General features: G+C 39.4%; 1 protein-coding gene across 1 annotated transcript in view; it reads right to left on the reverse strand.

Moving 5' to 3' along the window:
* Window positions 1–24,514, reverse strand: part of hcn2b (hyperpolarization activated cyclic nucleotide-gated potassium channel 2b) — a 38,772-nt gene extending 14,258 nt beyond the window's left edge. Inside the window, exons 1-4 of the mRNA XM_017477401.3 lie at window positions 23,517–24,514; window positions 20,326–20,749; window positions 17,067–17,228; window positions 9,166–9,384 (exon numbers count right to left, since the gene is read on the reverse strand). Coding sequence (XP_017332890.1) covers window positions 9,166–9,384; window positions 17,067–17,228; window positions 20,326–20,749; window positions 23,517–24,319 — 1,608 coding nt within the window. The 5' untranslated portion in view covers window positions 24,320–24,514. The remainder of the gene's footprint in view (window positions 1–9,165; window positions 9,385–17,066; window positions 17,229–20,325; window positions 20,750–23,516) is intronic.
* Between the last annotated feature and the right edge of the window lie 2,037 nt (window positions 24,515–26,551).

Consider the following 26,551-nt stretch of genomic DNA (forward strand, 5'->3'; position numbering starts at 1 on the left):
TGTATTCTGGGATGCAATAAAACATAATATAGTATATGGCCAAAACATAAAAACACCAAATGTTTTTTTGTGCGATCACATAATTAGTAAGGGCCATGAACAACCTCAGTGTGTGAACCCTGAGCTGCCAAACCATCCATCTAAAATCAAATATCCTTACAACGTTTCCAACAAACTGCATTTGAGGTCTGAATTTCTACAGCAGTGAACAGGTATACTACATGATTTCTGCTTTTGGTGCCAAAACCGCAGTAAAGCCTTGGCTTGGTGCAGGAGTCTTTCTCCATGTAGCTGAGGGATGGTGTGAGTGAGAACATTAATAAGCTTTGATCTGTCACGCATAAGTGCAGCACTCACACACACTGAGGTGAAAGGTCGATCTTCAAGCCTGGTAACAGCTCTGTAACTGGCTTCAGAGAAGCCCTGCTTTCAGCTATTGAACATGTCTCCTTTCAGAAGCTGTGTCGAAACATAACTATTTTAGAAGTTGTAGCAAATATGTAGCCAAATATTGGTTTAAACCACACTTCCACACCACTTCCTGTGGTGCTCTTTTTATTAATATTTTTTTTTTATATATAAATGCTTTGTTTTACCTGATTTTATGTTTCTTTAATCAGCTAGTGAAAAGACAGTTAATGAAAGGAAGGAAGGAAGGGAGCAAGGAAAAGGAGAAGGAGGGAGGCAGTAAGGAAAGAAGAAGAAGGAAAGGTAGGAAGGAAAAAATGTGAAAAGGAAAAAGGAAGAAAGGAAGGTAGTTTGGAAGGAAAGGAAGAGGGAGGAGGGCAAGGAGGATGGAAGGAAGGGGGAAAAGAATGAAACAAACAAGGACAGAAGTAAAGGAAGGACAGAAGGAGGGAAGGAAGGAAAGGGAGAGGGAGGGAGGCAGGGAGGAAGGAAAGAAGAAGGAAACAAGGGGGGAAAGAAAAAAGGTGGAAGGACAGAAGGAAGGAAGGAAGGTAAAAAAGAAAGCTTGATGAATAAGGTTTCAAAAATCAATACAGCAGAATGACAAAACAAAGAATAAAAGAAAGAAAAGGCCTCTGGGAAATTGAAGCTTTTATGCCCTTCTCCCGTTCTACTTACTAAATAGGTCTGAGTTTTGACAGTGATTGTATTTCCGTGTGGCATGAGTGACAAAAGTAAATTGCAATGCAACACTACAGGGAATAACATTCACTTCTGCATTTCATCATTTCAGCATTGCATTCTTAAAAATTAATCTCCTACTGCGTGTTTTTCATTAAGCTGAACCGGATACTATATAACAGCCAATCAAAAGCAAAACCTTGTGTTTATTGTATTTCATGTTTTTACACCATTATAACTGGTTCACCACAACATAAATGTATGCTGAATGTTAGCTGGGCTTGCTTGCTACACATTATATATGATGATTCTCAATGTTTCTTAATAAATTTAAACCAGCACATTTCTGGGAAACTAATGCATTTTCTCCCTTTAAATATGTGTGTGCATTAAACAAATACACATGTGCTCATTAAGTGTGCACTATAGATCTCACACACACACAGAGAGAGAGAGAGAGAGAGAGAGAGAGAGAGAGAGAGAGAGAGAGAGAGAATTACTCATTATCCCCTCCAGCAGAGAGAGCTAATGTCGGGAGGTGAAATACCAGAAATCCCCAATTACAAAACAATTTCACAAAACCTTTTGTTTCTGTAATCCGCATCCAATCCTAATCTAATTAAATCTCAATTCATTACAGTGGGATAAGACTGAAATAAGTTAAGAAGCTTGCAAAATGCCCTTCCTCTTTATCAACTCGTCCTTTAGCGCTGCACGCCTGCTAATCCCACAGCTGAGCTCAGAAAAAACTAAAGTTAGAATATGTTTTCTACATCCTACAAATGCGTCCGATGAGAGATAGAGCATCTTAAATAAGCACCGGTTAATGAAAGGAGACACCCTGCTGCCGTAACTATGAATCTTTATTCAAGCGCAGCCGAGGTTTTCATCAAGCTGGACAAAGTCTCAGTAACTGTTACTATTACTGTTTGTCACTCGCAATCAGATCAGCATACGTTTCCCTCTTGTGTGATTCATTCAATCAGGCCTTAATGCAATTACATCTCATCTCTTCTCTTCTCTCCACTTCTCTCCTCATCTCTTCTCTTCTCTCCTCATCTTTCGTCTTATCTCCTCTCTCTCCTCTCTCCTCATCTCTCCTCTTCTCCCTTCTCCTCTCCTCATCTCTCTTCATCTCTCCTTTTCTCTCCTCTCTCTCCTAATCTCTCCTCTCCTCTCTCTCCTAATCTCTCCTCTTACTCCTAATCTTTCCTCTTCTCTCCTCTCTCTTCTCTTCTCTCCTCTCTCTCCTCTTCTCTATTCTCTCTCCTCATCTCTCCTCTTCTCTCCTCTCTCTCATCTCCTCTCCTCTTCTCTCTCTCCAGCAATGTAGTGGTTTCTTAACACACTCTTATATCTAGGTTTTACTATTATTGCAAAATAACAGAATGAATGAATGGACAAACAAACACAAATGAACAAAAGAAAAAGAAAAACAGAAAGAAAGAAAGAATGAATGAAGGAAAAGGCAAGAGTGAGGAATGGAGAAGGAATGAAGGGAAAAAAAAGGAAAAGGAAAGAAAGAAAAGAAAATTAATTTCTCGTCTTCCAAACAAATCATATAACTCCAGTTTATCGCGGCATTGCACTCCACCGCCTAATCCCAATACATTCTGGACACTGCAGCTCTCTAACTCACACGACCTCTAACACACTTGCTTCCTGTTTCATGTCAATCTAATTGATTTAAACTCCACACTCCACTCTGCTCTTTGTGAGGTTCTGATATTTTTATAGTTGTATTTGCTATTCTGAGCATTTTCAGGTTTTGCTTCTCTGGCTCTGACCTTTTTCTCTTTACTCAGTTTTTCATCCTGGTTTTGCTTAACACAAATTGTTTGTACGATCACCTGATCTTTTTTGCCTGTTTGACGATGACGGCTGCCTTTTGATTTGGATTCTTATTAACGAGTCCGAGAACGCGAATCTACCACTGTTTTCATGACCGTTATTTATTCATTTTAATGGTTAGCTGTGTGATACTGAAATCACTAGCATAGTGTAATATTGGCCGAGTAATAACATTATTTGTGTTTGTTGTCATGGTTACAATCCAACAGGCTTCCCTAGTGATTTAGAAATGTAAGGAATTAATACACACCTGCCAGCGAATCAGACAGGCGTATTCTCTTTCTTCATGGCAAATATAAGCTTCAGTTCTGCACCATGTAATTTGCCTTTTAGCCCTGGCCGTGCTTACTAACTCTGGAGATGAACGTTTTCACACCAGCTTTATTCTGCGAGTGCTGTGCTGCCATCAAACTTCCAAATTTCACCGTTTGGGGATTAATAAAGTATTATCTTATCTCATTATGCAACAGGTTAAAAGCTTACTCGCTGCAATTATGACAGACATGTTACAGATTATCTGCTTAATCCTTCCAGCAAAACATCTTTACAGTAAATCCATCTGGCTGTAACCTTCAGCTATATCATAACAGTGTAACTGCCTACATATCAGCACATACAGTATTATCATCTAAATGTATTTTACTCCCATGTTTATTAGATGTAAGGTTGACCTTATGCAGGAAAGATGTCACAGCTGTCTGTTACTCAAGAACAGGAAATGAAATTGTTCAGCAGCTCTGTATTAAACGACAGGCACATGTACCTCATCGTATTATGCCTCTTATATGTAACATCTGGTTCACAAAAAAAGCGTGATGTCTTTCACCCCTGGTGCTCAGGGCCTCCCAGTGCTGTCTTCATTATTGTGCAGGTATTACAGGTTACACCTGCTGTTTCTGTATTCTATGGTCTTTATATGGCCACTGCAGTTAATTTGATGATAATGAATTCCATTATATATTGAAAGGAAGAACTTGTCTGGAAGATCAGCTGAATCATAGCCATATTAGCAGTCACAGCCAAGTAGGAAAGAAAATGTACTGTACAGTTAATTTGCAAAAAAAAAAAAGAAAAAAGAAAAGAAAAAGCTGACTGATTAACATGTTTATGTTTGGTATATCATGACATATTATTGTAGCAGCAGCTCAGCAGTTCCAATGTGAGTCAGGTTCTGACTACGCTATATTTTAAACTTTAACAATGGCTCCATTTATAACACTCTTTAAAATAAAGGAAGCAGGTATATGAGAAACAGTGTGCCTTTTTTACTGGAAACAAACTAACTCCATTTAAAAGTAACTTAGCTCTTGATACCACAAATTAAGGTTTGGTTTACAGGTCTATAGCTTACAGGTCCTCCATTAGCATCGAGTACTATTAGCATCTGCCTGGTAATAAGTCCTATTAGTGTTATTAGAATGAAACACTTCAGGTGTGTTGAAAATAATTAAAGGTGCAGTGGTGTGATACGGCACAATGAGTTTTATTCCTCTTATACTGCAGCTATTTGCCAACAATTACAATGTACTGATTTGTTAATAAATGATATGTCAAACATTTTGTCAGGTTATATATGTGTTTAATGTTGTGTAATGTGCACAAACATGTTATTTCCTGTTACTGCTTACATTATAGCAACTATAAACATTCGTTTCTACACTTTTTTTTCTTTCTCTTGAAGTTAATAAGACAAAATAAAAACACAGCTTGTCATGTTGCAAAGAAACTGCAGTGTCCTTGCTCAGACATACTTTTTCAGGTCAGTCCACAAAACTTCTATGGGATTTGGGTTATGAATTTGTAATGGCTACTCCAATACTTTCACTGTGTTGTCTTTTAGCCATTTTGTTACAACTTTGGAGTTATGTGTGGACCATTGTTCTGTTGGAAGACCCAGTCGCAACTGAGTTTTAAATTTCTGGATCATGTCTTGAGGTTTTGGTTCAGTATTTCTACATAATCCACCTTCCTCATGATGCCATCTATTTTCTGAAGTGCAATGTCCCTTTTCGAGCAAAACACCCCCTACAACATGATGCTGCCACCACCATGTTTCACAATTGGGATGGTGCTCTTTGGATTAAAAGCACCACCCTTTTTCCTCCATACAGGTTATGGTAATGGTTCCTCCATTACATTACAGGTCTGATTATTATGGCCAAACAGTGAAACGTTGTTTCATCTGACCAGAGAACACTTCTCCAAAAGGCAGGTGATCACCTGCAAACTTCAGCCTGGCTTTTTTATGCCAGTCTTGGAGTATTGGCTTCTTTCTTGCAAAACATTTTTTCCGGCTGCTCTTACAATGCATAATGTGATGTGCTCACCGATGGGCCACTACGACCAAACACAGACGACGACAAAGTTCTGGCAGTGTCCGAAAATTAAAATCTCAGATTAAAGTCTAAAGAATATTACTGCTGCTACAATACTCTTCTAAAAGTCACCAATAGGAGGACGGCATAGGATTAAACTCACAGGATGCCTACAAATACAAATACAGTAGTGGCAATGACAAAATGTAAACAAAATATACAGGATTTAAAAGAAGAAGAGTTTGCTGAATTTTGGCAGAAGCGAGAATGTCTCTATACTTTCTCATCACAATTCTATCATGATAGGACAAAAGTGGATGTAGCGTGGAAAGACATAGAGGATGAATTACAGATTTCAGGTATGTAGCACACAAATGCTCTGTTCAGTGAGTTGTCTATTTACTAATATGACAACATGAAACTATTTCATGCTTTTTAGTTGAGCTACAAACTTGTGCTGCATCGCTGCGCACCCAGTATGGCAGAACGTAGTCATTTTCTTTAATCATAGGTCTACGGTCTTCATCGTATAATCAGGCATGAAGAACACGTTAGCCCACAGTTTGTTACAGAATTCTGCCAAGATTTTATTTTCATCTTGTACAGTGCAACAAGTAATAATCGTAAAAGACTGCTGGAACTTTTGGCTGAGTTGCTGGGTTTTCCCATGTTATCAACGGGAGAAAGTACCTGTCTCACTATAGGCTCTGTAATAGCCACAGATGTGGTCTAATTAACTCCTAATTATGACAACTGTCCAATTCAGAAGCTTCTAAAACTCATTACGTCAATTTCTATCAATCTTCCAGACTGTTTATACAGACAGTCAACTTGGTGAATGTAAACTTTTGACCCAATTTATTTATGATATAGTGAATTAAAGCTGAAAATATATAGATCCAAGGCAGTCTGAATTAGCTTCTAGACATTTACTGTGCACATTATGAGCAGAACACTGTGAAGCAGCAGTCTGAGGAGAGAGTAATACTGTTACATAACATTTAGTGTTCTACCCCTGTACTGGGAACCAGGGAAACACTCCGTAAAAAACAGCGGAGGACTGATTGGGCAACGAGGGACATTCTGACCAGAAGTATGAAAGCAGCGACCACAAAGGATCTCTCATAATCCAACACACACACACACACACACACACACACACACACACACACACACACACACACACACACACTCACATTGTGATGAAGTGGAAACTAACACCTTCAGGCCACTTAAGGTTATAGATAGGCCATAGCTATTTATATATGTTTGTATGTGTGAGTGTATATGAAGATGTGCATATGTGTAAGTGTGTGAAAGTGTCTAGAACATACTGACATTCACACACTCCCAGCTTTGACATGCACCATTACTTAGAGAACAAGGGTACATAGGAACTTGTTTGTTAGTACTGTGGCACACCAAGCCAACACCCAAAAACTAGCATCAGCCAATACCAAATGATGATCACCCCACATTGTCCTATCAGCAACAATCATGCAATGTCTTTCTGTTTGGAGTTCATGTTGATGTGTTTCGGGGTTCTGATATGCTGTTGCGTCAAACCATCAAATCTGAAACTAGTTCCAGCACTACCAACATTTATCAGCTCCATTTATGCCCAACACAGTAACTGGCAATGTCTGTTTGTTCTGTGTCATGGAAATAATGCTGTTAGTTTCCTCCTATATACGTTATCTTGTTCAAAGAATGGCTTTTGTCAGGCCCTTAAGTGTGTTCCATGGCTCTGTTGCCATAACCATCCCCGCGTTAGACAGCTCTCTGGCTGTGTGCTGCTCAGTAGTGCTGCAGAATAATGATTAATAAAGAAGAATGTCTGCCGCCTAGGGAGATCTGATGAGCACCCGTGATGGTCCCTTTGCTGTGGTATGTCACATTGTTATTTCAGATGTTATCAAAAAGACTGTTGAGTGGGATTTCAGGGAAACTTACGCTCATAATACTATGGTTATAGAAGATTGGATGATGCAGACAAAACCCAATCTAACAATAAAAAAATAACTGCATTTGAGAGGGTAGCATGGTAGCGTTGCTGCCTCATGGGTCCCTAGTTTGATTCTAATCTTAGGTTACTGTCTGTGCAAAGGCACCCTAATAAATTTCTAGCACAGGTATAGCCTCTATACATGTTACCGGCACAGCTGTAGTATTTCTAGATAATCCACAATCTTCATGATGCCACCTATTTTCTAAAGTGTAAAGTCCCTTTTCTAGCAACCATGCCCCCCAACACACACACACACACACACACACACACACACACACACACAACATGATGCTGCCAGCACGCTTCACAATTGGAATGGTGGTCTTCAGATTAAAAGCCTCACCTTTTTTTTCTTCCATACACAGGTCTGGTTATTATGGCCAAACAATTAAATTTAGTTTCATCTGACCAGAGTACACTCCTCCAACAGGCTGGTATTCACCCGCAAACTTCAGTCTGGCTTTCTAATGTTAGCCTTGGAGCATCAGTACCGCAAAACAAGAGCTTTTTACGTGTGGGAATGTTTAGTGTGATGAGCATGTGTACATCGTGAAGACATACCCATCTCTGTGATTTAAACACAGATACTTATCCCATGCAAATCGTACATAAACAATACAGAATTCTTTCAGTAATATTTCTTAACAGACATATGTCCAGAAATCGTATCCTGCCCGAAGAGTACTTTTCATGTCATAATGTCATGTCATTATATCAGATTTTTCTTACTGGCAACTTGGTCTGTCAACCTTGGTCACTCTCCATAAGAACACTATATTAACGTTACCACTTCAGAGATACACAGGGCTCGAAGGTCAGACCAAACTGCAGTACTAATCATCAGTATTTTATGGCTCAAACTTTTTCACAATATCTGTTGTTACCCAGATGAGGATGGGTTCCCTTCTGAGTCGGGTTCCTCTCAAGGTTTCTTCCTCTTAAAACATCTTAGGGAGTTTTTCCTTGCCACCGTCGCCACTCAGTGGCTTGCTCAGTTGGGATAAATTCACACCTTTAATATCTGTGTACCGTGCTGATATTTCTGTAAAGCTGCTTTGAGACAATGTCTATTGTAAAAAGCGCTATACAAATAAAATTGAATTGAATTGAATTGAAACTAATGTGTGTGTGCATATGTTTATATATAAGCAGCTGGTGGCACCAGATTCCCACCCCCCCGTCGCCCTTTGTTCAGAGACTCATTATTCCATTTCTGTTCATCAAATGTCTCTGAAACTTGTTCAGTTTATGTCTCAGTTGTTGAATCTTCTTATGTTAATACAAATATTTACACATATTAAGAAATTTGCTGGAAATAAAAGAGGTTGAATGTGAGAGGATGTTTCTTTTTTTTCTGAGTATGCTGTCCTCATCATTGTCACCTTCTGTTATATGAATTGATTGCTAGCCTGAAGAACTGTCCATTAATATAAGAACACTCCTTCTACTTTTCATTGACTCACTGGGAAGCACAATGTGCTAATAAATGTTTCTCTTTTAGGTCACACTGTGATCCCGAAAACATTGGTTCTCTGTTTAGGAAAAGAGAAGAGGAAAAAAGACCCAGTCTGGAAAAGAGCAGGATCAAAACAAACCGCATGGATATCTGATAGAACGCCAAATGGTTGGTGACATGAGGAGATGAGCTGCAAAGCGGGGACACTGCAGTAAACAAACCACCAGATGCCACTATGAGAATCAAAGCGCTAGCCATTACTGCGGCGGGTGGATCAGACGGGAGGGATGCCAGAGACCTGTGTTGCATCAATGGTCAATCGGAGCAGACCTGTTCTTGCTAAACAGGCAATAGTTGCTGACTTTGATCTGCCAAGATCAAATAGTGGATGGCACATAAAACAGTCCCATGCAGGTGTGTGTTGCGCAAGCAAAACAGTTACCTACCTTTTCCTGGTACTGGCGGCGTGACGAGTCCAGCGACTGGATGAGCGCGGTGGCATGGCCGATGAACATGGCGTAACAGGTGGCTCCCACAATCATGCTCAGCATGGTGAGCCAGATATCAGACATGCTCTCCGGGGCCTGGCGACCGTAGCCGATGCACAGCATATGGCTCATGGCCTTGAACAGGGCGAAGGAGTACAGCTCGCTCCATGAGTCATTCTGCACAGAGATAAAATGAATAAAGGCACAAGTGGTTATTAGTTTTCAGTAGACATTTATCACTGAAGCTGTATCTCTGAGCAGCTTGATTGCTATAAAAAAGCTCCATGTCACTAGAAATCTTAAAGTGTGTTATCTGTATGTAGTTCCAGTGTGGTGTGATAGATTCATTATCCATGTTCTCTTTTTCAGCCTTTAAAAGGCAGCCAAGAAGCGTAGCACTGTTTATCTTTTCAACCAGACTTATGTCCTGGCCTGAACCTCTCTCAAGCTCTCTTTCTCTTTTATCTACTTAAGATTTCTTGCTTCTTGAATCCGTTGTGCTCCCCATTATCCGTCTGTAATTTCTCTAGGACTGACCTGATGGGTTCTACCCTATTTTCACCATTTGCATTTAGTTTCATTTAGTTTCACCATTTGCATTTAGTTAGTTAGGGTTGGTTAAGGGGATGAGAACACTGTAGGGAGAATGGAACTGACTTTAAATGAGGAGAAATATTGAGGAGGGGTGAGGAATACTTGAGAAAAAAATTCCCTCCCACCTTCATGTTCTTTGGGTGATTGCTAGTTTCTGCTTTGTAGCACATTGTGTTTTGCTTTTTAAATATTTTTTGTTATATTTGATGCTGTGAAAGGTCTGTGAGACAAGTTAGGTCATGTTACATTGTTCTCTCACCAGCCTCTTTTTTTTTTCTTAAATTAATGCAAAAAAAAAAAAAAAAAAAAACCATTATTCATGTTCCTGAGAAACTGGAAAGTATAGTTTTCTGTCCTGAAGACTTTCCCATGGTGGAAAACCTGACTTATTGTTACAAACCAAGTCTATTCTTGTCATTTGCTTGGCAGCTTCCTTGACTAACTTGAGCTGTATCTTATAGAGCTTTTATACAATAACATCTATTTTAAAAAATTTTTAATCTCGTCCTCACACTATTGAGATTTCCCCTCCAGCGCTCAGCGCACTCAACAGCCCATAGCATGACAGCGCGTGCTTCCGGGTTGTCAAGTTGTGTTTACTTTTGACACGTGTGTTTGTTTTGGTTTCTGTCCTGTCTCTGCCCCTGTTATGTTATTGATTCTTTCCTATATGTCTCAGCTGTTTTGTGTTATGCCCTTTGATTTCTTTGTATATGTAAACCCCTGTGTGTCTTTGCTCTGGGCGAAGTATCATGTTTCTGTGTCATACCAAGCCTTTGATCTGTGTCCTCTTTTCATGGTTTTGATCCTGTTGTGTCCTCGCATTTCTTGATTCTTGTCTAAACCTAGTTTATCGATCACCCGACCCTGTGCCTATTTAGTGACCATGATTTTGCCCTACGATTTGGATTTGTCTGCCTGCCTCTTTACATTAAAAGCTTCAAAAGGTTCCAGCCAGATGCCGTCAAGATGGCCCACCAAGCCAGGTCATGTCAGCTATGTCAGAGATTTCCCCTCTGGGACTAAAGTTTAATAACTGTTTCTTTACTACTCCATCCTCTTGTTTGATGGGCAGCCTGCAAATAGCTATGATCATCTTACTGCTTTGAAAAATGCTGAACAATCCAGACTTTCGTTAATTTGTTTCGGGAAATTCACAGAAGCATTTATAATGGAATAAGAACCAAGATTGACCATGTCAGGATGATAAATCTCCTCCTAGGGAGGAACATGTCCACTGTCAAGAATGCAGAGAGTCCACTGGGCACACAGGCTTATAAGGTCCAATTATAAAGAGAGAAACAGCGAGCGCAAAAATTGATATCTCCTTCAACTCCTACCATGTTTATGGTACGGCACAATTTACAAGGCTATGAAGAAATGCTGCTATCTTTCCAGTAGCATATGTGTGTTTTTTTTCTGGAGATGGAAGAATAAACAGAACATCCAAAGCTAAATACTGTCTGGACACTGAAGTGTCTGTGAGGTCCACCAGGCATGTGCAAACAAACCTGAACTAACTGACATGAAGCCTCATTTGTTTGTTCACGTTCTGTAACTGATCTAGCACACACAGTTGAGATCCATTTACTTCATCCAAAGACCAGATCGATTAGATTGATACTGTTTCACGAAGCCATGCAGGAGACATTGATCAGTTTGCCACAAGGCCATAGCCCACAACGTGGTGCTTCAGTAAACAGCTAAAAAAAACTCTAAAAAAAACAGCTAAAAAAAAAAGGACAATGACACGCTAATGCCTGCATTTAGTTAACTTACGTGAAAGCATTCCTTTACCTTGAAGACATTCAGCTTTTTTTTTTTGTAACACGTGTCCCATGTTTTTTTCTACGGCCAACATTTTCTACCAAAAAAAAGAGTAAATATGCATTCATACTCATTTTCTCTAGGGAAAGAAGAAGAATAATAACATGATAATCGACTTAAACAGGATGGTTCCTAGAACAGCCAGCAGAATGTATAAATGTAGCTTGATGCTAAATGAAGCACTAGCAGAAACCCTGGAGGATGTGCTGAGGATGTGCTGAACGAGTCAAAGCATGTGAAAATGTTAAGCTGGTCTTTGGACCGATAGTGTATCTCTCACCATTACTGATGTAGCTGTTAGCTAGGATTAGTTATAGGTTAGTTTACACCCATAAAGGTCTGGAAAAAGTGTTGAAAGTTTCTGCATAGAACTGAAAGACAGAAGGAAAACAAGCACTGTCCACGTGTCTCTCATGTTGTGGCAGCTCAGCAAGGCATTGCAATGGTAATTGAATAAATAAAGGGGCCTAATTAGCTGCAATGCATGATTGCTCTTCTGTGGTGTTTCTTGCCTACTGGACTGTGAATGTAGGAGCTGAGGAAAATGTTTTTGGAATTTGTTTGTGTAAGTTAGCAAAAGATTAGCTGATACTCTGTCAGAAAAAGGTACAGTACATTACATTAGTGTAACGCAATGCTGCAATGTGTATCTGTTTAGTGCTCCATATATTCACATCTGTATCTGTATTTGGATTTAAACCCATGTTTAAACCTGGATTTAAAGTGTATCATAAAGAGATTTGGCCTAATTTAAACCACTGTAACCCAAACCAGGTGGTTAATAAGGGTGAATGAATGAACTCTGTATGTTCATGTTAATGAACATGGTCTTTTTTTTTGCTCCACAAGCTTCATATCTGACTGCTCACTCACATCCACATGAAAATAAATACCTCCAACTCATGAATTTTAGTGCATCCTGTGGGATCTCAGTCCTGATGCACATCTCTAGTTTCACCCAGAAGCCCTGTGAACCTTTCTGGCCTGCCTCTGGCACCTCTATTCACATCTGTATTTGTATCTGTTTTGAGCACATTATTTGTTCATTCTGAATAACGAACTATTTGTATTTACCTTCTGTACATAGTTCTTCTGACTGATCACATTTATCCTATGATGAAACATTTTGATCCTGATAGGAGTGGTCTCTTCCAGGATGACTCCGCCCCATCCAAAAGGCACAAGGGCTGACTAAATGGTTTGAAAATAATGTAAATAACATGCTATAGCCTTCACAGTCACCAGATCTCAACCCAAGTGAAATGGCACATTAGACTCTACCACCATCATCAAAACAACTGAGGGAATATCTTTTGTAAGAGTGGTGTTCATTGCTCCAGTACAGTTCCAAAGAGTTATGGCATATTGAAGGTTTAAAGTATGGTGGTCGAAAGATTTACTAATATACTTTACAGTATGTTTTTTTTTTTTATGGAGCATGTTAGATTTCATTCATGTGTGGTGAGCATTCAAACAATATGACATAATATATTTGAGTCACGGGGCTCTTCCTGGTACTACAGTAGACGGTTTATTCTGGAGTCTGTGTAGGGATTAGAGAAAGCCAGCTCACAGATCACACAGTACAGATGGATCAAAGAGGATGAAATGGCTGCATTGACCCGTCAGGCTGGAAATAAGGTCCTGCAGGAATTACATCCAAACCATCTGGATAATATTTATGTCCGACTAAATGAAATTCTAATATGATTGGCTTGCTAGTACAGCTATGACCTCTGTCATTTGTTCAATGTCAAACTCCTCCATTTTTTTCTGATTTATTTTAATGGTCCCTTCATTAGATGGGAAAAGGCAATTACTGTTAGACAACAATTCTTCTCAGTGCAGTATTACCCTCGAACATTCTCATCTTTCATTCTCATCTACCTGTAAGTTTGGAAATACTGAATATCTGTTTAAATCTCCAAACTTGTATTTATTCTTCCTGTATTGAGCTGTAGTGTCACTCATTAAGGCTTCTTGCCAAATTTGACAAGATAATTACTTATGTGTTGACTAATTATTGAGCAAAACCACTTGTATTCTATCTTCATGATGGTACATATTGTACAGGTGATAATTATTGTGTTTAACTGTGTAGCATGTCTCAGTGGTGGGTGGAGGGAGCAAAAAGCCACACAGCAAAATCCCCAGTGTTGATTTAACACCCTACAGTGTTTATTATAAGTCAATTGGACATAAATTAACACTCTGGGTGTTAATTCAACACTAAGGATTTTCCTGTGAAGAGGAAAGAATGATCCTTTGTGATTATAATAGTGTGTTTTTCTGCTATTTTGTATCCATTTTTATGTTTACCTTGCCAAGGACAGCAAATCTAACTTAAGTAGTAGCTTTAGTACATATCATCTCTTCTAACTTGAGAGTAATGATTTTGTACATGTTCTCTCACAAGCCAGATTCTAGTACTTGGGTACTTTTACATAGTGTGATACTTTTCAGTCAGTAAACGTGGCTAAGAACCACTTACTTTCACAGGAAGTTTTTTCTGTTTCAGAAAAAGATATGATACCTTGAATTCGTCTATCCAGTCACTGTATCTTGCTATGAAAGTCACTCTCACTGTGTTAAACTTTTTGTTTCCCCATTGGAAACCATTGCACAGATGTTTGTAAACCTAGACGTGTACCTAGCCGATTGGATTATTCAAGATTCAGATTATTCTGATTAATAAGAATAATCAAGAGTCTGAAGCGTTTGGCTAGCTAAGTTTATAAAAGCTATCATATGTTTCATCAGTCATAGGTCAAGGCTGAACCAAAATGGTCCTAGACACAATAAGCATGATAAACTAAACAATTTTTACTTCAGTGTAGGTCATGTGTATATATATGGACAGATATTGTACATGTGTACTGTAAATTATTTTACATCTTATGTAAGTATTTTCTTTGAAACTTATGTCTTCCTTTGAAACACATTTTCAGACAGCAATCCCATGGATCTGAGTGTTGGATTTGGAATCCCATGTCTCCCTGGAATCTCATCTAAAGATATTAATATCTTATGCCAGAACACCACTCAGGCCACTTGTCAATTTTAAGTCAACAGCAATTTTGTATGTTGATGTGAACGAACATGTGCAATCCTGTAGATTAAAGAACCTAAGAGCAACAAGGCACGTGAAGTGAAGAAGGGTGGAGAGGCTCATCAGACAGAGCCTTCAAGACTGCATCATTTGTTTAAAGCAATTCTCTTACACAGAGCTGCTGAAGCTGATTGCTAACTGATTGCTAAGTGATGCCAAAGACTAAGATGACTGTACTCTAAAATGAAGGAAAGCAGTAAGTTCAATGGAGAGTTCATTATGAATACATTTTGCAGACCTAGGAACAGTGCTTGGAAATCTGAACCTTTGTGCTAGAAATCCAGTCAAATGGGGGATATCCATGTTCATGATACTATGTTCAATTATCAAAAATACTGTGATCAAACCACTATAGTACTGTGTTTTACAGTTTAATACAGCAACCCACATGGCATTATAGGAAAATATGTACAGCACAAGAAGATTATACTGTATTACATAAATGACCTTATTGTATCTACTGCAACATTGCTGTTGTTATATACGGTACTGTTTATTGTAACTATTGTTACTGTAAACTAGGCAACAAAACCACTGAAGTAGCAAAAGGTGCTAGATGCCTATTACCTGCTAGTTCAAACATGTAATCTATATAGCTGATGACCGTTACTTAAAACATAAATTATAACTAGAAGTTATCACTTACTTTCCATAAATGTTTCATGGATGAATGGAATAGGTAAGATGTTCTTAAAAACCTGATGTGGAAGAGGGTAGATAGCACTTTCCTCTTAGAGTGTTACACTGCTCTGTGATGCAACATGCAGAAGTTTACTTCACATATAAAAAATTTTTAACAAGCCATGTCGTTTCACAAATCAGTCCAAAGAGATTAAAAAGAGCTTGAAAAGTCCAGGAAGGTCAACAGAGACAGCAGGGGATCTGCTGAAGAAGCCATGATGGTTCCTATCCATCATGAAAACTGGAATCACTGGAATGCATCCAGTTTCTTTTTTCCATACATTGATCAGTTCTGCTAGTGTATTTTTCTAGTACTTGGTACAGTCTGCTGAAATGCATCCACATGCCAGGTGACAACCCCTGATATAGCTACTAGCAGAATCCTATTACATATATTCATATCTGAGCAGCTCTCAAAATAGGGTGTTTTTAAAATTGAATGACAGAAAGATGGATAGACAGACATGTTTTCCTTATTATAATGGAAAGAACATGTTTTTTTTTTTTTATTAGTTACCACTATATAACATGCATCCTCCAGTGTCCTCACATCAACAGGTGTGCATCAGCAGCTGTTCTGAAAATCAGTGCAAAAGCAAAACAAACAGAAAACACAGGGGAAAGACTGAAACAAGCGAAAACACACACACACACACACACACACACACACACACACACACACACACACACACACACACACACACACACTTCTGCTTGTCAGCGTCTCACAGAGTGACAGTGGCTTTGAGGTAAGTTTTACTCTGAGTTTTCTCTGACTGAGTCTCAACTTAGTTTTCATCCATCAGAAGATAGTGACTAATCTAAGCGTAGGTGTGGAGAAGAATCATAAACCTTCCTCGAGTGCTGTGATGCTACTCAAGCAGAAGTGTGTGCATTTCCTATAACTGGAGTGAAAGTGAAAAATGAACCAGCAACAGAACTGTAGTGTAATTCATTGCTCATTCAGACCTATCAATGTCCAAACTGAAGTGTTGCTATTCTTGAAATGTGAAGCTCATTATGTTTAACAGTGAGAGATGATAAACAAATAATGAAAGCACAGACACCAAAGAAAAGCGATTTTCTGGTTAAAACACCTTCATCTGTTGCTACTGGATAACAGTGAAAAGCACTGCATATTGCACTAGGTCCTAAAATTGTCAAAATAATTTTTTTCAGGGCTCCCAAGTGCCACAACAGTTCTAATCATTTGTCTCAGAAGACGCATATGTTAGTCTTTACCCTCCGAGATTGAGAGAGAAGAGCTAGCGTGGCTAAGCCTCGTTGTCTTTCAAACATAGAAAGACATCAGAGTAAGTATTTGTTTTTGGTACCCACATGAGATTATTTCCAACAGCACCACCAAAGCTCATAAAAAATACACCTAATGGTATGAAGAAATGAGGCTGGGGTTGATTTCTTTCAAGCCCAGACTGTAGATTCGTGCAGTTTGTCAGTCAGTACGTTTACATGGACAACAATAATCCGATATTAACCTGATTAAGACAATATTCTGATTAAGAAACTACCATGTGAACAGCATTTTTTTAATTACCTTAATAACCCAGCATGAACATCAACTCGTCCAAGCAAATTGTAAGGACATAAATCATGCACACATGCAGATCAGTTTAGAAGCCAAACTCACCACCATCTTATTGAGGGAAACCCAGCAGTCAGAGGGAAAGTCCTGCAGCATGGGCACCAGAAACTGCAGGCAGCCGTCCCAGTGACACAGCAGCAGCATCATCGCGATCAGATTAATGATCCTCATGACAGCACTCGCCAGGTCATAGGTCATGTGAAAAATCTGATGGGGACCAAAAGTGAGCAATGTCAGTAGGAGAGCTCAGGGAGAAATTAATTCGATAGATACATGTTAATGTTCAGCTGAAGGAGGCAGAAGAAGGTATGTTCTGCCTAGGAGACAATGACTATGTTTACATGCACATCAATATTCCAATATTAATCAGAATTTAGCAATATTCTAATTAGTATTGTGTGATATTAATGCCACAATCTGATTGCCTGATTCAGATTAAGACAATATTCTGATTGTCTTAATCTTACAACAACTATGTATACAGGAATAATTCAATGCCTGTATTCATATAAATATGATGTTTGGAATATAGCTGCAACCCAAATATAGACCTGAAATGGAATTTGATGTGCATGTACATGTAGTCAGTGTTTTACAAAGTGGAGAAGGCTCCTATCTCTGAGTGTTCTGGCTCAAATCCAGGATCACATCTTGCATAAGTTTAAAGATTGATCCACACATTTCCCTTTCATACTAGTAAAGAAGTCAAAAATTAAAACACTGATAAATTGTAAGTGTCTCTTTATGTCTACAGCTAACAAGCAGCCTCTAGTTATAGTTATAGTTATATTCTCACAAGGATAGTGTGATAAACACAAATTCTCTGTATTTTCCTTACAGTACAGCACATTTATGGCCCATCATTAATGGCCTTTATGAGGGCTGTGTATTGCATGACTTTAGTGGTCTCATTTCTACAGAGCTTCCTAAAGGGCTCATCAGACAACTCTGTGGAAACCCTTCTGGCCCTCTTAACAGCCATCCAAACCATTCTTAGGACTAATGAGCCATAGAAACACTGACTGTGAACATCTATTACAGCTTGGTGTCAAACATGGCACCTGCAGACCACAATCACTGTCCAGTGCCTCTGGATTGAAAGTAAATCTTGAACAGCCCAATCTCGTGCCAACATTCTTGAGAGCCCAGGAATATTATTAAAATAACTTGTATTAAAAGTAACAGAGTAGAGAGAAGCCACAGTACCAAGCATAATTAAATTAGTGATTAATGCTCATGCCAGGCTGCAACTGTAATCAGAAGAGCACTCAAAGCTGAGTCAGCACAAACAGATCCTCTTCATAACGGAATTAGCGTCTAACATTTAGTGGAATAAATTAATGATAACAAATTGCTGCTGAAAAAGTACCAAGTACAACAGAGTCGATTTTTCCAGCTCTGGTGCTTTGAGATGTTTTTGCAATCATGTTTTCAATCTTTGAGTAATTATTTCAAGCTATGTTAATTGACCCCTAAAGCCTTATTACTCACCTGCACCTCCAAAACTACAAATATTGTGGAAGTGGAGACTGTTGAATGCCATTACTGATCAACTATCCTCTCCTGAGAGGAAGGTCTAGGTATGAATGAGGATGGTTTTTATTATTTGACTGTTTAAAGCGTAGTGTGTTGTTGGATTTTGTCACAGAGGGCCTTTAACGAAACAAAAAAGACCCAGTGAAGAAGTGGCAGGGCAGTTTATGTTACTGCAGCCGCACAGAGCTTCAAATCATAACTGAGAAGTTTCTGGTTGAAGGCTGAGATGGTCATCATGGGGGAAAGCAGTTCAGTTTTACTGTATTTCTTTAACTTTTAAGGGTTTTGTATGCTAAAGAAATACAAGGGAAACCATTCCTAGCTTCAGACTTCAAAATGCTTTTGCTTATTTTGTTTAGATTATAAACCAGCACTCTGCTGAGGTTTTTGTGTGTCACTTTTCAACAGTATAACAGTGTCCACAGCTTTCAAATAAAAACCTTTGACCAATCATACTTACATATATATATATATATATATATATATATATATATATATATATATATATATATATATATATATATATATATATAAACAGCAACAAGTTTATGTGCATCATCACACACACAAAATAATATAAAACACAATATATTTATTTGAAATGGGCAGATTTTTATTGACTATGAATCCTATGGATCAAAAATAGGCAACTATTTGTGGGTTAACTATTTTTCTGTGCAAAGATGTGAATTTCATATACATTTTTTTCTTAAAGCACCTCTCGTTTTGGAGCTTATTAAACATTACTGTTGTAACTGCAGGCAATGTGAAAGTCTGCTTCTTAAGTCGACATGCCTGGACAGCCTATCACAAAGGCCCCAAAGGCATTAGCAGATGACCTTTCCTGCTCATTTGAAACTAGCATTGTGGTTTCTCTTGATATGTAAATCATATAGTTACAATAGGCAAATGTTTCCACTACAGCAACTCTGCTGAATGTTATGCAGTGGCAAGAGGTGAAGGCTCATGAATGAGATAAATGCCTTTCTTTTCACTCATGCTGTTAGAACTTGGATGATTGACATATTTAGATTTATTGCATAGATAAAGGAAAGGCAAAAGAGTTGGCCATTCAGCCATTTTCTTTATTGGGGTCACTTTGGATGGATGTTACTATGAACTGAATGAGGGATACTTAAGTGGAGTAGCCTAAAAATGAGCAGCTCAAGGACAGAAACAGCAGGACGTTCTCTGCGCCAGAGAGGACAGTATAGACATGAACTTAATTTGGCCCTAATGTTCTTTATCTAAATATATGGAAACTACAGAATGCCTAGTGATGCGTTCATTAAAGCATACACCGTTATTACCATTGCTACTAGAATTATTATAATTACTAGCCTCATTGGGGATATCCTTATCTTTCATAATTTCTAGTAGGACTAAATAATATTTTTTTTAAATGACAACAATTTTTTATTTATTTGTTTTTTTTTACAAAATCAAATATGTTTTTTTTAAATGCATTATTACCGTCAAAGTTTTGCTGCAGTAGCTTCTATACATTCCATGTTCGAGCAATGACTAAACATCATTTGTGACTTTGGGTCATGGTGGCTCCAGACTGGGCAGGAGGAATATACCCTGTATGGCATGTTTTTGGGAGGTAGGAGGAAACCGGAGTACCAACAGAGACATGTGGAGAACATTCAAACTTCCAGACAGACAGATCAGGATTGAACTGGGGCCACCCTCTTGTCAAATGAAATGTGAAAATCTTATTTTTTTCTACTTTAGACGCGTCCAGTTCCATCACAATTGCTCTTACCTCCTCCCACTGATGGATGTAGCGGATAAGTCTTGAAAGTCTCAGAAGCCGCAACAGACTAAGGATTTTGGTGAAGCGCACGATCCGCAGTGCCCTCGCTGTCTTGTAGACCTCAGAGTCGATGCCTTTCTCCACAATGAGAAAAATATAATCCACAGGGATAGATGAAATGAAGTCTACTACAAACCAAGTCCGCAAGTACTTCTGCTTGATCTTTTTAGGGTCTAGAATGATCTCTGTGTTGTCCTCAAAGACAATACCCGTGCGGAAGTTAAGCACCAGGTCCATGAGGAAGAAAGTGTCTGAGACCACGTTGAAGATAATCCAGGGGGTGGTGGTCTCGTCTTTGAAGAAGGTGATGCCAACTGGAATGATGATTAGGTTGCCAACCATAAACATTAACATTGTGAAGTCCCAGTAGAACCTACGGGGCACACAGAGAGAAACACAGGCCTATGTGGAACTGAAATAGGTTGTTTTATAATTACCTGAAAACTGCGGGGAGAAATCAAATACAGTGAAATAGTACATGGTTAAAAGGAGGTTGTGCATTGAATAAGGATGGTTTTTGCATTCAGGACCCACAGATGTGCCGAATAATAGAAAAAGAAATGTGTTAAGACTAATAATGACAAAATTATTCAAATGTGAAAACGCTGAGAAAGATGGCACAGAGGCCAAAAGTTGAAGCTCACTGAGCAGATTCATTGAAATGATGACTCAATGAGTAACTCAAATTACAGGTTTATTTATAACAGCATTCCAGGCAGGACCAGACTGACTCTCATGACATAGAACTTATCACTTATTAAATAAATCCTTATTACTCATACAGTGCATGCATGTATTACATGCTGTGGCAATTATTCTACCAAAACCCTGTGTACCGTATACATGACATGTCATGAAAAGATCACATGCAAAACAAACATGTGAATTGAATGGATGTAAAGAGTACATATAGAGAGACTCTGCTTCCACTAATAGCACCATTAAGACATGCAGTCTATACATAATGATTGTGTACTTTGCATTTAAATGATTTGAAATCAAATATTAGCGATCAGTTTTTCTTTAACGTGTTAAAATTCTGGTCTGATGTGCACATAAGGGGACTATGCTATACACTTTCTAAATAGCTCATTAAAACTGGGACAAACCGTTAAAGGCCTTAAACTGTGCAACTCTTTTCATGTAATCAGAGAGCAGCCTTAGAGCTGCACATTACATTCACTGTTACTGATTATTAAATTATTTGCCTTTTCAATACTGATATGAGAGGAGGCCAAAACATTCATACAAGCCCTCCAATTGATCACTAATTGCTTTATTGGGTACTGTGATCATCCTGGCCAATATTAAACACTAAAATGAGTTTATAAGTCACAGCATTCACAAGATCCAACAAGTGGGAACTGTTTTGATGAAAATAATGCAGGCTGATCTCTAAAAGGAGCTGTTTGCGGATTTACAGAATGAAAACATTGTCAAGCTTTCTCCTTCCTTCCAACCGACCACATTCCACTCTTTTGAGACTATGCATGCCTTATGAATTGCTTTTATGCCCTTAAAGCCTCAGGACCTCTCAGCAGTTCCAGACTTACCCACGTCAGTTTGTTAAATAAACTGACAAATCTGTTTATTTTCACTGGAGTTGCTGAATAATTCACATGTGTTAATACTAATTTTAGTTGCTAGAATGCTTTAAGAAGACTATAATGGGTTAAAGAAAAAGGGCAGACCTAAGCATCTTTTCATCTGGGTGTTGATTTAATTTCAGGTTTCAGAAAATGTAAATAAACTCATAAGAATTGCATGGTGAATAATCCATTTGTTTAAGGTATCACTGAAATAAAGATTATTATATTGCAAACAATATTCTGTGAATGCATATTACAATAGAAATATGTAGTAGCATAATGACCGCATGAAACAAGTGAGCTGTCTTACACATGAAAATACATACATTAGTGTGATGCGACATGTGTGTCATGCAGTTTTATTGTTATGTAGCCTGTACTGTATACATCGTGCATATAGTCCCTATAAATCTTCTCCCTCAGCAAGGTCGTCACAAGGACATCCACAGTAAAGGTGAAGTGATGGAGACACCAACACAGGGCCATCCTTTTTTAATAGGAGCTTATTTCAGATTGATGAGCAATGACGAGATAGCGCTGTCCGTGGTGCTGAAAATGCACCCTTACGTGATCGCGCTTTAATTAACGACCGCGCACTAAATCGGGCATGGGCTGCGTCCCAAACCGCATACTAAATACAATGTCAAAATACAACATCATCCCAGGTTTCCATAGTTACCCCGTAGGTGGCGTACTATTTTCAGAGACTATTTAGTATGCGACTGAATACCAGTAGCCCATCCCTGTCAGAATCTGCTTATTTTCTTATCTCTGTTAATATAATCTCAGTATCCTATAGGAAGAAACTGTCTGTTTCTACATTTAGGCCGACTCCCAAACGGGAACCTTGCAGGACATGGACATATGCCATTACTGGCATATATATATATATATATACTCGAGCAGAGAGGGAGCATGGAGGCATTCGAAGTTCAGACAGCCACTGAAAAAAATATAGCACGAGTGCGTCTGACTTTAAACCTGACTCCTTCCTCCAAAGCAAACCTCGCATAGACACATATCCAAAGGAGCAATGAGTAACACAAGCGCCTGGATTTTTTTGCCATGAGAAATGCGCCAAGACATAGAATCAGAAACACAGTGAATTATTATCAGAACACGCAATCAAGGCAGGGATGTATTCTAGCATACATGCACAACTTTTACTGCTTGCAATCATGACTGTTTTTTTTTTTTTTTTCCTCGCGTGTATCTTTTGCTCACTTGCATCCAGTAGCCTGCAAATATGCCTGTGGCTCGGATTTTAAAAAGTTTTAAATAAGATAAGATAAAATAAGATAATAATTTATTAATTCCCAGATGGAGAAATTAGGGAGCTCATGTAAATAAGCCCATAGTTTTTGCCTGTATTGTGAATGTCCAAAGAACGTGTTTGCGTAAGACTTGCAATAATGATCAATAAATACCACTTAATTATTTACAAAGTATTTTGAAGTTATGTTACAGTAAACAGATGCACATAACCAACTAATCTATATTGTTCTTTGTAAATATACATGCATGCAGGCATGATTTGGACGCTCAAAATACCTGAAATCACTGTAGGGGTGGATGATCCAGTTCCCGGCAGATTTGACCCGCTCCTGCTCTTTCTCCACCGCCTTCTGGCTGCCGAACATGCGCAGGGAGAATTTGTTCACTCCGGGCTGCAGCATGGAGCTGAACTGCCGTTGCATGTAGGTCTGACTGTCCCTGGCCTCTGCGTCCTCAGCTGTCAGCTGTCCGTCCTCGGTCTTGGAGAGCGCGGCGGGCTGCGCCGGAGTCGAGCTCGAAAACGCCACCCGGGAGTCCTTCTTCTCCGGCTCGGCGGCTCCGGTGCCGGCGGGCGTAATCGAGCCGTCCATTGTGGCAGAAGGGCATGCGCTACCCGCTCTTCTCTCCTCAGGTGTGACCGAACCACCTGTCTGCTTCTCCTGTTTGGAGAGGAGTGAAGGTGAGCTCGTGCCTCTCCTGCAGTCTCCGTTCACGGCGCGTCTCATGCCGACGTCCTCCTCCTCCTCCTCCTCCTCCTCCTCGCCTCCGTCTTCTTGCTCCACATCGACACTAGTGGCGGAGGTCCCCGTGTCGTCGTCGTTGCTCGTGAAACTGAATCCAAAGCCGAAGCCGCACGCGTCGCCCTGGCACAGAGAGACAGGCGCGCGGTCCGTATCGCGGGACGCACGGAGCTCGTTTGGACCGCTGGCGCTGCTGTTAGAGGTCTGGCTCGGTGCTGCTCCCCCTCCTGGAGTTAAACACCTGGTCCTGGATGGGTCGAGGTGGGCATAGCCTCCGCTGTCGAGCCTCGGACCCCCCTCACGTCTGCGGTCCTCGTCGCCGTCCTCCGCTTCGTCCATGGCTCTTCCACTGGGTGGAGATCAGAGTGTGAAGGCGGAGACGCGGCGGCGCGGATTTACTTCTTCCCAACAACACCAACTGTGGTAGAGAGACCGCGCGCGCGGCGCGTTGCTATGGCTACAGTGGCATCCGTGCGCTGCCTGCACAGCCCGGAGCGCCTTCAAACCAAAAACCGTGATGTTCATCTGAATATATTTTATAGCCTATTTATTTTAGAGTAAAAGAGAGCGTGGAACACACACACACACACACACACACACACACACACACACACACACACAGAGAGAGAGAGAGAGAGAGAGAGAGAGAGAGAGAGAGAGAGAGAGAGAGAGCAACTAGTGGAAGTAACGTGGCATTGGCTAATAATAACAATAATCATCATCATCATCATCATCATCATCATAAACAATAGATTTATTAATTAGATTAATGTATAGACCATATATATTTCTTAAAACAAGAAAATAAGAAAACAACTGCTTTTACCAATAATAGCCTACATGATAGGCTACATAATGTCAAATTATTTTTTAAGTAATAATGGTAATAAACTGTAACATAATAAAATAAAACACTCATAATATCCAAGTAAAGTCATTGCTATATATGTTCATGTAGTGTGTGGCTGCTACGTTTCTAACATGAGCGTTATTTTATTTGGTTTAGAAGATGATGGCCCGGTGCGCTGAGCCATACTCAATCCATACAAGCACAAGCGACTCGTCCGTGAATCAATGTCGCCACCTGGTGGTGAGTAATATAACTTTCTGTTGCTGCACGATATGGCCTGAATATTGCCATTGCATCCTACTGAAAACACGACAAGCTTATATGTGCAGTTAAGAATCAACGTGTATCACACCTAAACATTTGCCTATTTTAACCAGAATCGTTTATTTGTTTTGATCATGTGAATGCTATGCGTTATAAGTACAGGCACAAGAAGTGGGGCAGTTGTGTAATAAAGTCAGCCACCTCTGCTGTGTCCATCAGTGGAAGATGGATCACAATTAAACTACTGCTTTCTAGATATTGTTTTGGTAGAAGCTTAAACAAGTGCTACAGTGTAGAAAAGCATATACATACAGTCAGGTCCATACGTATTTGGACAGTGACACGATTTTCCTAATTTTGCTTTTGTACACCATCACAATGGATTTGAAATGAAGCAATTCAATACTTGGAATCGACTCCAGACCTTTTATCTCCCTAACTTATAATGAGGAAAATAATAACGAGGAAACAGGCCACACCTGGGCATGAAACTGCTTATCAGTCAACCGTGCAATTAGTTTTGAGCCTGTGAAAATGGAGGGACTGTAAAAAAAAAAAAATGGCTGTAATTCCTAAATAGTTGATGCAATATATTTGTTAAATCCCTTGAACTAAAAGTGAAAGTATACACTTCAATCCATTGTGGTGGTGTACAGAAGCAAGATTACAAAAATTGCATCACTGTACAAATACTTATGGACCTGACCATAGATCACAGGCTCACCAAAACTGGGCAGTTGAAGACTGATAAAAGACCTGTGGCCACTGTAGCCTCATATTCCTGTTCTTGGCTGAGTAGTGTGGATTTCTGCTAACCATCTGCCAGTCTGCCCATTCTCCTCTGACCGCTCTCATCAACAAGGGGTTTCCACCTGCAGGCCTGTCACATACTGGCTGGTTTGTTTGTTTGTTTTGGACACCATTTGAGATTTAAACTCTAAAGATGGTTGTGTGTGAAAAGCCCATCCGGCTCCAACAATCATGCCATCATCAAAGTCACTGAGATCATATTTTAGTCCCCAGTCTGATGTTTGATGTGAAAATTAACTGAAGTACTTGACCTGTATCTGCATGGTTTTATACTGCTGCCACATGATCAGCTGATTGGATCATTGCATGAATGTGCAGATGTACAGGTGCCCCTAATATAGTGCACAGTGAGTGTAATCAGTGGACAGATTGACTTGTTGCAGACATTAACAGTGTTAACCAGATGTTACATCAACTTCCTAGATGCTTTCATTAGATTATATTTTTAAACTTAGTAGTTGGGTAGCTAACCAGTGAACTTTTGGTAAGGAGTGTGAAATAGAATCACTTAAAATCATCAAGAACTATTTTCAATCTGATATATCACTCATTCAGATTACAAGAAAAGGAAGGTCTTTGCAAGTGGGTGTGTCTGTAAAGACAATTTGACTGCATGCAAAGTGTTGATAAGAATTCTTCATCTACAT

Source organism: Ictalurus punctatus, chromosome 10 (genome assembly GCF_001660625.3).
Source record: "Ictalurus punctatus breed USDA103 chromosome 10, Coco_2.0, whole genome shotgun sequence".
NCBI classification, from domain to species: domain Eukaryota; kingdom Metazoa; phylum Chordata; class Actinopteri; order Siluriformes; family Ictaluridae; genus Ictalurus; species Ictalurus punctatus.